This window comes from Lynx rufus, unplaced genomic scaffold (genome assembly GCF_022079265.1).
Source record: "Lynx rufus isolate CCGP_SWC_20201006 ecotype Redwood Valley unplaced genomic scaffold, mLynRuf1.p SCAF_2, whole genome shotgun sequence".
Lineage (NCBI taxonomy): Eukaryota > Metazoa > Chordata > Mammalia > Carnivora > Felidae > Lynx > Lynx rufus.
Window position 1 is genome coordinate 114,716,803 of NW_025814834.1, and position 14,027 is coordinate 114,730,829.

The 14,027-nt window shown below is 44.5% G+C and overlaps 2 protein-coding genes across 2 annotated transcripts; both read right to left on the minus strand.

Annotated features, from left to right (window-relative positions):
* Positions 1-663: 663 nt before the first annotated feature.
* Positions 664-990, minus strand: PRR9 (proline rich 9). Its single transcript, XM_047083677.1, has one exon. The coding sequence runs from the start codon at positions 988-990 to the stop codon at positions 664-666; it is 327 nt and encodes a 108-aa protein (XP_046939633.1).
* A 10,403-nt stretch (positions 991-11,393) lies between these two features.
* LELP1 (late cornified envelope like proline rich 1) lies at positions 11,394-11,690 on the minus strand. The gene has a single exon (XM_047083712.1). It carries the CDS (start codon positions 11,688-11,690, stop codon positions 11,394-11,396), a length of 297 nt encoding a protein of 98 aa, XP_046939668.1.
* Between the last annotated feature and the right edge of the window lie 2,337 nt (positions 11,691-14,027).

A 14,027-nucleotide genomic window follows, 5' to 3' on the forward strand; every position in this document is an offset into this window, starting at 1 on the left:
ATTACAGGGCCCAAAGCAGACCAGACATCAAGCACAAAGATCAACCAGGATCCCAGACATCCTATCTCATCTGTCCTGTTTAGATTCAACCATTTACATATGTATTTTTTTTATTTTTAAAAGCAGAACTAACATTCCAATGTCCAATAATTTGCTGTTCCTTTTTAGAATGCAGAGACTAAATGATTCAATTTTTTATTTCTGTAGTACCACCAACCTCTTCTCTGTATTCATGGTGGTGGTGGTGGTGGTGATCGTACAAGGTCCATCAAATTTCAGCTTTTTTTGAGGCTTGAGTGAGAGGCTGATACTCTGAATGAGGAACGAAAGCATCCTTGGCTGTTACACACTCAAGGCTGGGTAAGTTTGTGCCCCAAGGGAGCTGAACTAGGCTTCTGTGGTCTCCCCTTATAACTGCACTGTTCCTATGATGGCAACCTTCTATTAGACTGCTGTGAACAATACTTATTCACAAAGACTGATGAAATACAGAGAGAAATGTCTTCAGAGACAACAGACCCGGTCCTGGAATACTGAGGAAACCAGGAGGCAAGAACAAGGTGCACACAGAGGTATCCACAGGTGAAGGCTACCATAGCATGAGCTTGGGTTGGGTTTTCATCTGTTGGCCATCTTCTTGACCCCAGATGGCATTATGAGAAGTTACTTTCCCTTGCCAGGGGGCAAGCACTTCTCCTGGACTTTCTGTGGACAAACTTCCACACATTTTGTCTGAGATAGCTCCTGGCATGGCTCCACACACTGAGATGGGCATTGGTCTTGGCTTTGCTGTGGGCAACTTTCTTGGCATAATCCCTGGCACTGAGGAAGACAAACCTCCTGAACTTGCACTGGGCACTTCTCCTGGCAGGGATCCTGGCATGGGGGAAGGCACACTTCCTCAGCATTTGCCTGGCACTGCTCTTGGGACTTTTGAAGACATGGAGGAGGCACACATGGCTGCTTGCACTGCTGTTCATTAAAGGACATCTTAAGGTAGGTAGCAGAACCTGAAACAAACACAAGATTTGAAATTAATTGCATTAACAGTATCAGGCTGGGAACTGGGAAATGAAGGGTTAGTAGAGGGAAATAGGGAGTAAATGATCACTAACCCTAATAACCTATTTGTTTGCTGTTTTTTATTCTTTTCTCTTTTCTATCCCTACGTCAGCTCCCTCTGACACCCATCTCCTAACTGGGAATATTCTCATAGCTCTTGTCTGGATACCCATAGCCCAATCCTACCTGACACCACAGTTCTACCAGAGGTTTTCCCTTCTCCTCTATTTGACAATTTCTTTTTGAAAATCAGATGCAGGATACTAAATGGAATACACAGGATGGAGTGGAAGGCCCAGGAAGTAGCAAACCACTAAAAATCAGTGGAAAGTATAAAGCCCAATGGAGGAAGAGAACAGCCTCCTTAAGGTAGAGCAGGAAGTGAGAGGGAGAGAGGGCACAGATGTCTCCACTTACCTGTCTTCAACAAGACTCCACAAAGGATGTGGATTGCAGGCCCGACAAGGTCGGGGCTTTTATATAGTGCCTGGTCCTGCCTCCTACAGAACTGACTGGTCACGTGGGACAATGTTCTAATTGTGGAGTCACCATAACGAGCTTCCTCTGAAATTGCCCATGGTTTGAGTCACTGCTTGGGAAGCCTGTTAATCAGCCTCCATGTGGGCCGCTGGGTCCTCACCAGACCTCAGCAGGGAGGGGCTCCTCTTAGATCTCTCTCATTAAAGGTAGCAGCAAAAGAATGTTCATAAAACGTTATCTCAGTCTGTTAAACTGGTATTGGGTTCCTTGTCTGTCCAAACTGGTTCAGGATGTGGTGAGAGATAAGATCTACCTTATTCATCTTGCTTTCGTCAATGGGGAGATTTATGTCTAAGGCCTAGGGTCTGTCTGTGTCAAGGACATGTATGGCCTGTTTCGGACATTTCCTCTGGATACCTCTTCATTGGGCCTGGAAAGTCACACTTCCTGACCCAAAGAAGATGGGTTGTCTTGTGGTTCCAAGTGCACAAAGGCCCTACAGCCTCCTGAAGAGAGTGATTTTCCCTCATAGAAGGCTTGAGAGAAATTGGACTCATTTGTTACTTGTAGGGTGAAGGAGAAGAGGAAAAGGAGAAGACAGGTAATCTTCATCTTCTTAATTTTTATTTATGTCATTTCTAAAAGTGGATTTACAGAGTTTTCACAGTGACCAAGAAAACAGGATATGGCAAGGTTGGTCTGCCTCCTTGCCTTCTCAGAACTCAGGTCAATAAAAGCCAGGGGGATGAAAGGAAAAGTGTAAAAGCAAACACACCCAGTTTTCTCTACATCCAAACCTCGGTGTGAGCTGCCACTTCTGTCTTGGGTGCCCTCTCTCTCTGTGACTTGTGAAACCCTAAGCATACTGCAAGGCTCAATTCAAGTCCACCCCCTTCCAAGAGCCTTTGCTGATTACTCTAAACCAGAAACAAATTTACCTCCTTCTGAACTCCCATACCGGTTATTGTTGGTGCTATTTATATGATATTTGCTATAGTTATTGGGAATCCTAGTTATTTAAATACAAGATCTTATTGCTACCTCAGTTGTAGGTTTCTAGAGGGTAGGGGCTAGAAAATGGAAGATTAATGACTATTAATGCAGTGAATGCATTAATTAAGGAATAATTAAGGTAAATGTAGGAGACAGCTGGAGTAGAGGAGGATCTCATGTATTAGAGGATGAAAAAACCCCTAGAGCACAAAGTGGGGCCTTTTTCTTGTTTGCTAAAGTTGATAAAACCCCAGGGACTTAAAGATGATGGGCCCCTCTAACTTGAAGAAGTATGTTTAGGTCATTTCCTAAGAAAAAGTGTTTGGCCAAAATCAGAGTTTCCTTTAAAGGTTTATACAATTTTTGCATGCTTGATCCCCAAAATAGTTTTTAAAAGGTGAGCTGAGGAAGATCAGGTGACATTTTGGTCTTTAGGACTTGTGCAGAGAGGATTGATGTAGCACCAGCATGGGCCCCCTCAGTGTCCTGTAAGAGGCAGGTGCCCAGGGTGGGAGGGGTCAGAGGTAGGCCTAGGAGAATCATGCTGATGTTATTGTGAGGCACATGATCTACTGGGGACTGGGGTGAGAGTGGAGCTATGCAGGATGAGGAGAGGGATTTGGAAGATCCATGGGTATATCTGAAGGGGCATGGTCATTTGGAGAATCTGGGAACTGGGTGATCAAGTATAGGATGGGGGGTAAGGGGTTCCTCCTTTTCTTTCTTCTCTTTTTTCATCTCCTCTTTCCATTTCTCCTTTCCCTCTTCATCTCCTCCATCTTTTGTATGAAATGTTGTCTAAGAAACAAGATGACTCTCTGGAGTTCTAAGAGACAAGACATTCTCCATCACTGGGTTTATTTATTCATCCCTTTAGTCATTCATGGCTCTGCTTGGAGTCATTCATGGTTCTGAGACTGTGGACTCATGGAGAATATTGGCAAAAGTAAACCCCCATGCTTGAGAAGAAGGCCCTTTTATGAGTCTTGGATAGCTGGAAGGTCCTGGAAGGCTCCTGAGGGAGATGTCTGCTCTGTGTTTTGCTGGACAGTAAGAATTAGTAGGCAAGGAGGGCAGGCAAAGATATTGCAGGTGTCTGGAAGAAGGAGTGCTGCTAGAACCCAACTGAGAGGAGAGCTTGGGGCTGACTCAAGAAAGTGGTGGGTGGGAGGCTGGGGGGAGAGCCTGCTTGATTGAGATTTCCAGAAGTTCTCTACAATAGGATGCACAAGGTGACCTTGCTTGTGCCCCATGCATTTCTGTATCTTTGGCTGAGACTCAGGAGGAGACCAAATAGGGATATGTATAACAGTGAGGAAAGCAGGCCATGTTCTCATGGAGGAGGTAATGCAGTTAGAAAGAGGCCAGAGTTCAACTTCTCTCAAAGGACTGTCTCTGCCTCACAGTGAGCCGCTGACATTGAAGTGGGTCCGATGTAATCACAAGGGCCCTTCAATGTGTAAAAGGGGGCAGAAGAGTCAGTTTCACAGTGATGTGATGTGAGAAAGATTGGCTATTGTTGGTTTTGAAGATGGAGACCAGGCACCAGGAATGTGGACAACCTCTAGAAGCTGGGAAAGGCAAGCAGATTCCTCCTTAGAGCCTACAGAAGGAGATAGAGTCCTGTTGGCATTTTGGTTTTAGCTCAGAGAGACCTGTGTTAGACTTTGGGCTTCCAGAACTCTAAAATAATATATACTTATGTTATTTTAAGCCACTAAAGTTACGGTAACTTGTTACAGCAGCAATAGAAAATTAACACACCTTTCCAATTTCTGAAGATCTTGGAAGTCTCAAATGAAGAAGTAAAATCCCACTTAGCACTCCCTCATTTAAGTACCTACTCACTGGTCATTCAGCTCCTCAGAGTCAAAGACAAGCTTTGGTGATGCATGGGAAAATAACTGGATTCAGGAACCCCCCTGACCTGGAGTTGACTCAATTACAGAGTATGTGTAATACTGGATAAACTACTTAGCCTCTCAGAGCTTTAATTTCCTCTTGTTGAGAACGGATAACATTATTTCACAGATTCCTTGTGAGGAATAAATTCGAGAACATATGCACCAACTCTTAGAGCCATCAGGCTACTTATAGAATGTTAGTGTCATCTGAATCTGTTCAGGACTTAAATCCCTCACAAAGCATTCTCAATTCTCTCAGTTCTTGTTCCATCTCTACTCTCCCCCCAGCACTCTCTTTTCTTATGGTTTTCTAATCACTGGGATGCAGTAGACTACACAGAGGCCCAAAGATTTGGCTCTGTTCCAAACAAGAGGTGTGACTTCAGGCAAGCCCCTGAATCTTTCTGGCCTCAGGTTCATCATCTTTAAAATAGTAAAGGTAGACTAGAAGTCAATCCAGGTCCAATGCAGCTTTGATATTCTGTGATACTGTAAATGTGGTCATAAATGATTTGCCCAGGCATCTATATGACTTTGTATGTATGTGGATGCATGTCTGTAGGGAGAGTGGGGGAGAGGGTCTCTTCCTCCTTGATTAGGTTATGATTTATAATCCACTTAGTCTTCTGTTTTCTGTGGGTGGCAGTGGCCTAGCCAGGTGGCTGAATGACCTTAGAAAGCCTATCTTTTCCTAGGTGCAGAGTGGGAGTATTTTGGGGTCTGAGTCCTCAAAAATCAACCTTAGTGGTTCAGTATCTGGGGTTGTAGCCTGGACAGCTTTGGGGATATTGTCTCACTCTAAATCTTAAGATTAGGTGACTAAATAGTTTCTGTAACCATCCCCAGCCCTTCAGCAAGACTGGGGCTAATCTGATTGAATGCCATCTGAGATTTAAGATTTTAAATTTCTGCAGCTGTCATTGGGAGCCAGGGTATAATTACACAGGATCATCAGAAGAGAGTCAGGTGTGTGCAGGACATGTCCCCCCCCCCCCTTCCCATCAAATAACTATCTCCTTTGTTCAGATCATAAAAGTTCCCAGACTCTTCTGATTCACTCTACTGGCCCATCTGCATATTACAGGGCAGTGGCTCTGATAAAGCTGAATGGTGCAGAATGTGGCTCACCCCATTCCCTGGGAGCAGGTGCCTCTGGAGAGCCTGTGGGCTCCTGGAGGAGAGTCCACCACCCCCTCACTTCCCTGTCTCCAGTGTCACCTGTATAGACAGTCTGAATCAGAGGCTGTGGGAGGGGCTGAGGGTTACTGGCCACTGTGCCCAGAGGGCACATGACAGTACACCTGATTCCCCTTCTTTGTTTCAGTCCAACACATGCTTTAAATAGGAGGCACTAAATTATTTATTAACTGCATTTTTTTAGATGAGGCAAATGAGGTATAAAAATGTTAAGGGCCTAGTTCAAGACCATATGGTGAGCTCATGTCTGGACCAGGCAATGGCCCATGTAAAAACATTTAGGACAGAACCATATTGGGGATTCTTTATAAACTTCAAGGAGGCAACAAAGATGCAGACCAGTCAGTGGTTCTAAACAGTTTTGAGATGATTGAGAAATATACATATGTACACATCTTTACCTTCAGAGGATTCATGGCCCCAAGGTTAAAGACCACTGACACAGGAAATGGGGGAGAAGTGTGTACCCAAATTGTTTATGTCGATATTGGTCTTCAGTCCTTTTCCTCTTTGAGTCTGGGTCCTGGCTCTCTGTGGCCTAAATTGGGGTTAGAAATCCTAGACTCTTCTAGAAACCAAATCAGTGTGAACTTGGTTAAGATGGTTCTCACTCTGGAGCTGGGTTTCCTCACCCAGATACTGAGGCACTGAGTACATTCCATGCCACATTTGGCAAATTTTATGCTCAGTCATGCAAAAGTCCGCATCTAGCTTATACTGTGATTTGTGGGGTCTGGGGCACAGTTTGGTAATGGGGTGGAGGGAATGACCCTATAAATCTGCTTGCCTTCAAAGATATTTGCCTTCCTTTTCTTTAACTCCCTCTCTCCCCATCAAGCCTGCTGTACCACTCAGCAGATGGAAGAACAGGACAGGTGCCACAGCAGATAGGGGTGAGGACTCTCAGCACTGACCAGCTTCCGGAGTGCTTTTGTGTTCTGGCTTTCTAAGTTCAGTTTCTCATGCCAAGGGCTTTGCATATACCATCTCACAAGTCACTCCTCTCCACACCTCAGTGAGACTCTTCTCATTCTGCAGAAGAAACTGAGACCCCTTCTCCCACTGAGGTGACACAAATTGCCTTGGCTACACAGTTGAGAGTGTAGAGTTCACTTGGAATCTCACCTTCCAAGTTGAGAAATCTGCTCAGAGGCAGGCTGCACTTCCCAGGTGAGGTTGGGGGGAGGACTGGCAGGATCTACCTCTTGTCTGTCATTGAAAGCAATCAATGCCAGGGATGCCCTTTTCTCAGCCCCAGGCCACCCATATTCAGCCCCGTCTCCTTCTCCAATCTCTGAATTCTGGGAATGACACATGTGTGGAGGGTAAGCAACACGGTAGCCAGGGCCTCACCTCAGAGTAAACTCCTTTTCTTTGGAAAAGTGCATCCAAAACTGCTGAACATGCACTCATTTATCGTTATTGAATATCTTCATTGTGTGCCGGGCCGTATCTGTTCTCAAAGAACTTACAGCCCAATGTAAACAGATGGACAGAATATGGCAGGGTAAGTGTTACAGGAGAAAGGTGTGGATGCTCTGAGACCACAGAAAGGGGCATTTGACCGGCCTGCTGGGGACAGTGGAGGAAGATTCCTGGAGCAGGTAACCTCTCAGTTGGGTTCTGATGGAGATGAAAACCAGCCCAGCCCAGTCCTCAGAGGAGGACTTGATGGAAGGAGAAGAATGATAGAGGACAGACAAGTGTAAAGTCATGCAAGCCAGAAACTCTCTGCTGTGCCAGAAGTGCCAGGGGTTACCTGTTGCTGGGCTGCACAGCTCTAGAAGGAGAGAGAAGTGGCAAGGTAAAGCCAGACAAGGAGGTGGGGGCCAGCTCCAGAAGAGTTTCCCATGACTGGTCAAGTTATCCGAGCTGTTATTTAGGCAAAAAGGAGCCTTTTAAGGATTTTGCACAAGGGAGTGACATGTTTAGATTGGGATTTTAGCCAGTCTACCTTAGCTGCCTTCCACTGGAGGCAGGACTAGAAGGTGAACTTGGAACCTCACAAGCCAGTTAGGAGGTTCTGGGTGGTATAGGTGAGAGACAATGTGAGTGTTTCTGTTGGAAAGAGCATAAACCCTCAGTCTAAGCAGCATTTCTTTCCAGCCTGGGAGAGAGCATGGAGCTCTGCAGATGAGGTTTCATGCACCAGGTACAGCTGAAAATACCCTGATTTGAGTTTTATGATCAGTTTGTATTTTAGCATCTTTATGTGTTTGGCAATTGACTTACTGTATTTACCAATCTGTTTCTTTGCTGAGCATCAAAAGCTGTGGCACAGAAGTGGTTATGGCTCATTATTGTCAATAAAGCCTCCCAGGATGTGCTTGTGCTCATATCCCTGGCTGGAGTATTTGGTCATGTGGAAGCAAGAGGGGCAGTTAGGACAGGTTCAGTAACTGGTTCCTTGTTGCCATCTCTACAGCTGACATTTGCATGTGAGGGACGCATGAAAGTGAGCTCTAAGTTGTCTTCCAGCTTCACAGCTTCAAAGCAAGACATCCTTGTGATTGTGTGCCAGCCCTTTCATATAGTACTGGCCCAGCTCACAGTGCCACCCCCAGCTGGCTTGGTCTGGGAGGACTTACAAGTCCTTTTGCAAGGCCAGCTGTATGGTTTCTTGAGAAACCACGATGCAAGAGGGCCTGTGGTAGAGTCTTCTCTTATTGTTTTTCCATGAAAGGAGAGGGCTTGGTCCTGCCCAATCACATTATCTGTGAGCCATCAAGCCTGGCACTGCACAGATTCTCGTGATGCCACTCTTCTTCAAGTGTCGCTTATTTATTTATACAACCCTCTACCATTTGGGGCAGGGCCCTGGTGACCGCCGCTGGGGCTGGCAGTAATTATGGCATTCTGCAGGGAGGTAGCACACTCATCACGTTCTAGCCATCTTTTCTGGCATTGCCTTTGATCCAGCTTTTTGCTGGGAAAGTAGCCATTAGGAGATGTGTATCTTTGGATTCATTTACATGGGAGAAAAGAGAATTAAAGTGGCAAATGGATGGTTTCATGTTCTCAGAGATGGCCTCCACCCAGTCTGTGCCCAGAGTCCTCAGAGCAACCCGGGAGAGCACCAACCCCTGACCCACACTGCCATAGGGCCATGGGACATCTGAGACCAAGACCATACACCTGAAAGGAAGGCACACAAAGTGGGATGCCTTCTGCATGTTGTGCACTCAGGTGTAGGAAGATGTTCTTCCTTCTTTTCTTTTTTTTTTGTTTTTGTTTTTGTTCATTAAGCAAATAAAGATTTGGGGGGTTTCTGAAGTATTCCTGATTATATATATATTTTTCCCACTACATGAGAAATAAAAGCTTACTAATGAAAATACAAAGGCTAGTGAAAATAAAAATACTCCACAGGTTACAACTCCATTGTCCTAAAATAACTAAGAATGTTGACAAATTTTCTTCTATTATAATTATTATTATTATTATAAGCTTTTGGTTAAATATAATTGCTTTTATCCTATACCTCCAACTGGGGCCTTGCTCTTTCCCCCTTAGCACATTTTAATAATTGCATAATGTTTCATCAAGTAAATAGATCTAAATGCATTTAATCAAATTCCTGTTAGATATTTAAATTGTTTCTAAGTCACACTGTGATAATCTGACATATATACATAGCTTTTTTTTTTTCCATTTTGGAATTATTTTTCTTTCTAAGACATGGAATAACAATTGGGTTCAAGGATTTTATGCTTTTGATATATGTTTCTATATTCCTCAAATTCTTTTTTAAAAGGAGTTTTGTCTATTTATGCTTTCTCCAACTGTGGCACACTCTTTAGCACTGGGATTCTCAGATATTGTTTAAAAGTGACCATTAAATAGATGGAAAAGACTGTCACCTTATAGTGCTATTTCCTCCCTCCTTTGTGATTTCTACTGAGGTTTAAGAGTTGTCCATCTATTATCAACAGTTGACCATATGTCCCCTAATGCCCTAAACTAGGCTTCCAGAGGCTCCCAGTGTCCAGGAAGCACCTCTCTGCAAGGACTCTGAGACCCAAAGGACTCTTCACATCCAGAAAATGAGGAGTTGCATGCCTACAGCCTTGTCTAGCTCTCATATTCTAAAAGTCTGCTTCTGCAACTAGCTCATTATATGACTTGGTCTGATGAGGATCCCAGGTGTCTTGGGCACATTTTGGACTATTTGTACTTACTGTACCTTTGTGGTTCTGAACCAGCTTCCAGACTCAGAAGGATATGAAGCTGTTTATATGCCATGATTCCATGGGCAACCAGCCCAGATTTCTTACTGTGATAGCAGAGAATCCTAAACCTACTTCCACTTGACTTTTGTGGGTTGTAATGACAAACTTGGTCACAGAGGCAGGCTCAAGCACTTCTGGGCAATCAGGTTTCTTTTCTGGAAGTAATAGCAGCATCTCATGCCCAACTTGTCAACAAGCTGGGTCTGCACCTGGCCAAGGACCTTACCACATGGAGGGGGGTCTGAGGAGAGGAGCAGACCCACCCTGAAGATGAGTAGAGGCTGGTGGAGATGAGGGAGCTTGAAATGGTGACCACACTCCCAGGCCCTGACATCCCAGTTCCTATAGTTCTAATTCTATGTCTCTTCTCCATCCTAATACCCTTCCCAGGAATATAAGCCAATATATTCCCTTTTGTGAATTAAACAATGTTGATGTGGACTTCCCTAGCCACTTGTAAGTAATCCCCACTTTACAACTGTAAATATTTTTCCTGTTCATTCCTAATTGAGGTCCTTCCAGATTTATCCTTTTTTGTGTGTGCTGAAGTTTTCCTTTTGAAATTTTATAGATTCACAGGTTGTTGCCCAAATAGAGCATCTTTCACCGGAATTCTCTCCATGGCGACATGTTACAAAACTATGGTTCAGTATCCAAACCAGCCAGCTGACATTAGTGTAGTCCACAACTCCAGTTTTTTTTTTAATTTTTAAAAGAGTACCTATCTGCTTACAGGTATAATTTAGAAACTGTTGCCTCAGGAGACTTACAGCCTAATAAGGAAAAAAGGCACAGGGCAATTATGTTCAGGTGTGACATATGAGACACGGGAAGGTGCCATGTGCTCCCCTCTCGGAGTGCTGGCTGTGTTCCATTAAATCAGGTGCTTGGGCACATGTTCGCCCCCTAAGCCTCATGACAACCCTGTAAGCTTACTGCTAGCATCAGCACTCCTTTTACAGAGAGAAGGAAACCAAAGATCAGAGCAGAGCTAGAGTTTAAGCCCACTCAGCCTGTTTTCAGAATGTTCTGCCCAAGCATTATGCAGTAGGATTAATAGCGGAGGGTAGAATTTTTCCTGAGCCTTTCTGGACCTTTCCTCAATGTACCACTCCTCTTTCCCCCTCATGCCCACTTCCTGTGTCATGAGTACTTGGGCTCCTGAGGCGAACCACTGTAACAGCCATATTTACAGCTCTCTCAGGCTGCAGTCTCTGGATGTGCCCCTCAAGAGATGCCATATTCCTCTATGGGGCCAGAGGGGAGGCCATTTTCAAAAGTTGTTGATTGTAGAGTAAGGGCTCTAGCCTCCCTCTAGAGTGAGGGATTGTGTCTTGGTGGTTTAGTGCTAGAAAAAAACAAACGAAAAACTAAAAAAAGAGAAAAGAAAAAAAAACACAGGAGAAGAAAGCTTTGCACAGCAGAGGAATATGTTTACTTGTCAGTTCATGGCTTCAGGTTTCAGCACCAAGATGGTGAACATGGTGGAGATGTTGGAGGTAGTGGGTTGAGTGGTACCCTTGGTGCCTCACTCTGGGGGTGGGCAGGGTGGTGGGCATTTAGGAGGACAGAGCTTGGCACAGGGCTTGGGAGGGGAGGGAGCTGGGCATGGAGGAGGGCACGGTGGGGGGCACAGCGAGGGGCATGGTGGGCACTTTGGTGGTGGTGGGCACTTCTCCCGTGGACACTTCTCAGAGCACCGTTGCAGAAGCTTCTTTAAACAGCTGGGTTGGCATTTGGCCTCACACTTTTGTTCACATCTGGGATCACAGTTCTTGGGCTCATTCTTGGGGTCACTAGATTTATTTTTATCATCACTCGACATTCTTTTTTTGATTTTCTGGGCCCTGTAAAGAAATATGCAACAGGTGGTATGTGGGAGACCATACAGCAAGGTAGGAGAGGACCAGCAACGCCTTCCCACTCATATCTCCTTCCCATCCTTGCTCTTATGAAAACTTTCCCAGGGTGGTTTGGGCTCTAGACCAAATTCTTAAAAAATTTTTTTTAATGTTTATTTATTTTTGAGACAGAGAGACAGAGCGTGAATGGGGGAGGGTCAGAGAGAGGGAGACACAGAATCTGAAACAGGCTCCAGGCTCTGAGCTGGCAGCACAGAGCCCGACGCAGGGCTCGAACTCACGGACTGCGAGATCATGACCTGAGCCGAAGTCGGACGCTTAACCGACTGAGCCACCCAGGCGCCCCAGCTCTAGACCAAATTCTTATTGAAAGGCTGTCCTCTTGTCCTTGGAGTGGATGATATTTCTTGGTCTCTCCACCTTTACTCTGCTTTTTGTTCACTTACTCTTGCCTCCATTCCAAATCTCCCAATAGGAGTCCTCAACCTAGCATCCTGGAACCACCCCTCACCCATGATAAAATCATATTTAATCATATATTTATCAATTTAATTGCTATATTTTGTAACACCCTGTGTTTTAATTCATCTAAATGTACTATTCTGAAGTCATAAGTTTGGTTAGACTGCTAAAGGCATTCATGGCATAACAAGGGTTTTAAAGAACTCCTTTAGGGCCACCTCCATCTGGAGATGGAACAAGAAGATATAATAGTGGGTCTAGGGACTCAGGACACTTCTTTCAATCCTGTGTCCTGCCTAAGACCTCAAAGCCTTGATTTCTTCACTTGAGAACTTGGGATGGGAAGATAATTCAATTTCTACCATGGCTGAACTCCCATGGGCCACTATGGGACTCCTCCCCCCCATGAATACAGGAAGGGAAGAAATCAGGAGGGGGGAGATGAGCTTGGAAATTCTAATTCTTCTGAAAACATGAATGTGAGAGCCACAAAATATGATTTTAAGGAAGAATTTTTTTTTCACCCTCTGTTAAGTTTTGGCCTGAGCTAGGTCTTCTTCTATGGATGGTTTTACTTCTAGGTATGAACACGGCTTTTCAGTCCCTGAAAATACTTGCAAGTTGTATCTAACTGGTACACCTTTGGTTTCCTTTAAGAATATAAAGTAAACTTTTATCTAATTTAGTTTTAAAATCAGTATAGCTCTCTGGAGAAATGGATCATTAAATTAAACTCCAAATTTGTTAAGAATATCTCTTTCAAAGGGGATAAAGCTACCCCCTTTCTTGTTACCAAAAATGTGAGGAGGATTTCATTCAAAAATAGCCATCGTCTTAACCCTGTTCAATGCATGGGATGCCGTAGGTCATTCTCAGGAAAGGAGAGAAAAAAGACGGGGCATTTCCAGTTGTCCAAATGCAACTCACCCTTTTGTATTGGTAGTGAACTTGACAAGTAGTCGAGTGAGGTGGGTGGTATTTCTGTGCTTGAGAAGGTGGATTTTCCCTCTGGCTCCTCTGCTCAGCTCTGAGGAAGCTAGGGGGTGGGGGAGGGAAAGCCCCAGTTGTGACCTCATCACTGCATCATCAGGTAGCTATTGTTGTGTGACTCCAGAGTTCCCAGCTCAACTCAAGCCCTTGAGAATAGACTGCTTCTTCACCCCCCTTTGCTGTCTTTCAAAATTCATGCTGGTGAAACCAGACCATGATGAATACTATTGAGTTCTCAGGATAAGAAGGCTCATTGTTGCTAGTAGCAGAAAAGCTCTGTTTACACATGGTCTCTCTTTCCTCCCAAATTTTACCTCTTTTGAACTTGCTCCTCCACCTTTCTAGTAGAGCTTCCTGGATTGCTCACAGTCATTTTGATTCTCTTCTCCCTAGTTTCTAATATGAGAGTCTGAAACCTCTTTTTGCCACTCCACACATCCTAAATTATTTCAGCTCTTTTTCTGTGTTTCTGCCTATATTTCACTGATTGTTGTGCTTTGGAGTTTTTTGTTTTAATCAGGGAGTGGATATCTCTTGATGTCCAAGGTAAACTCTCCTTATTGTATAGAGCTTGAGTTGATATTCCTGACCAGTTCTGACATATTGTGTTAACCACAATTCCTGCCTTAGAGTAGACAGGTTTGCTTCTGAGAAAATTCCTTCCTTGCCTTTTCAAAGGCCTGGCCAGTGGATCTCTATGGCTGCACCAGGAGTGTGCCTGGGTGGTAGTAGGAGGTTGGTGTGGGAAAGGCAAGTGGGTGGAATACATAGTGTCTTGGACTCAGGAAGTTCATCTTGGCTGATGACTTTTGGTTAAAATTGTGAAATGATTGTCTAAGGCGTTGACA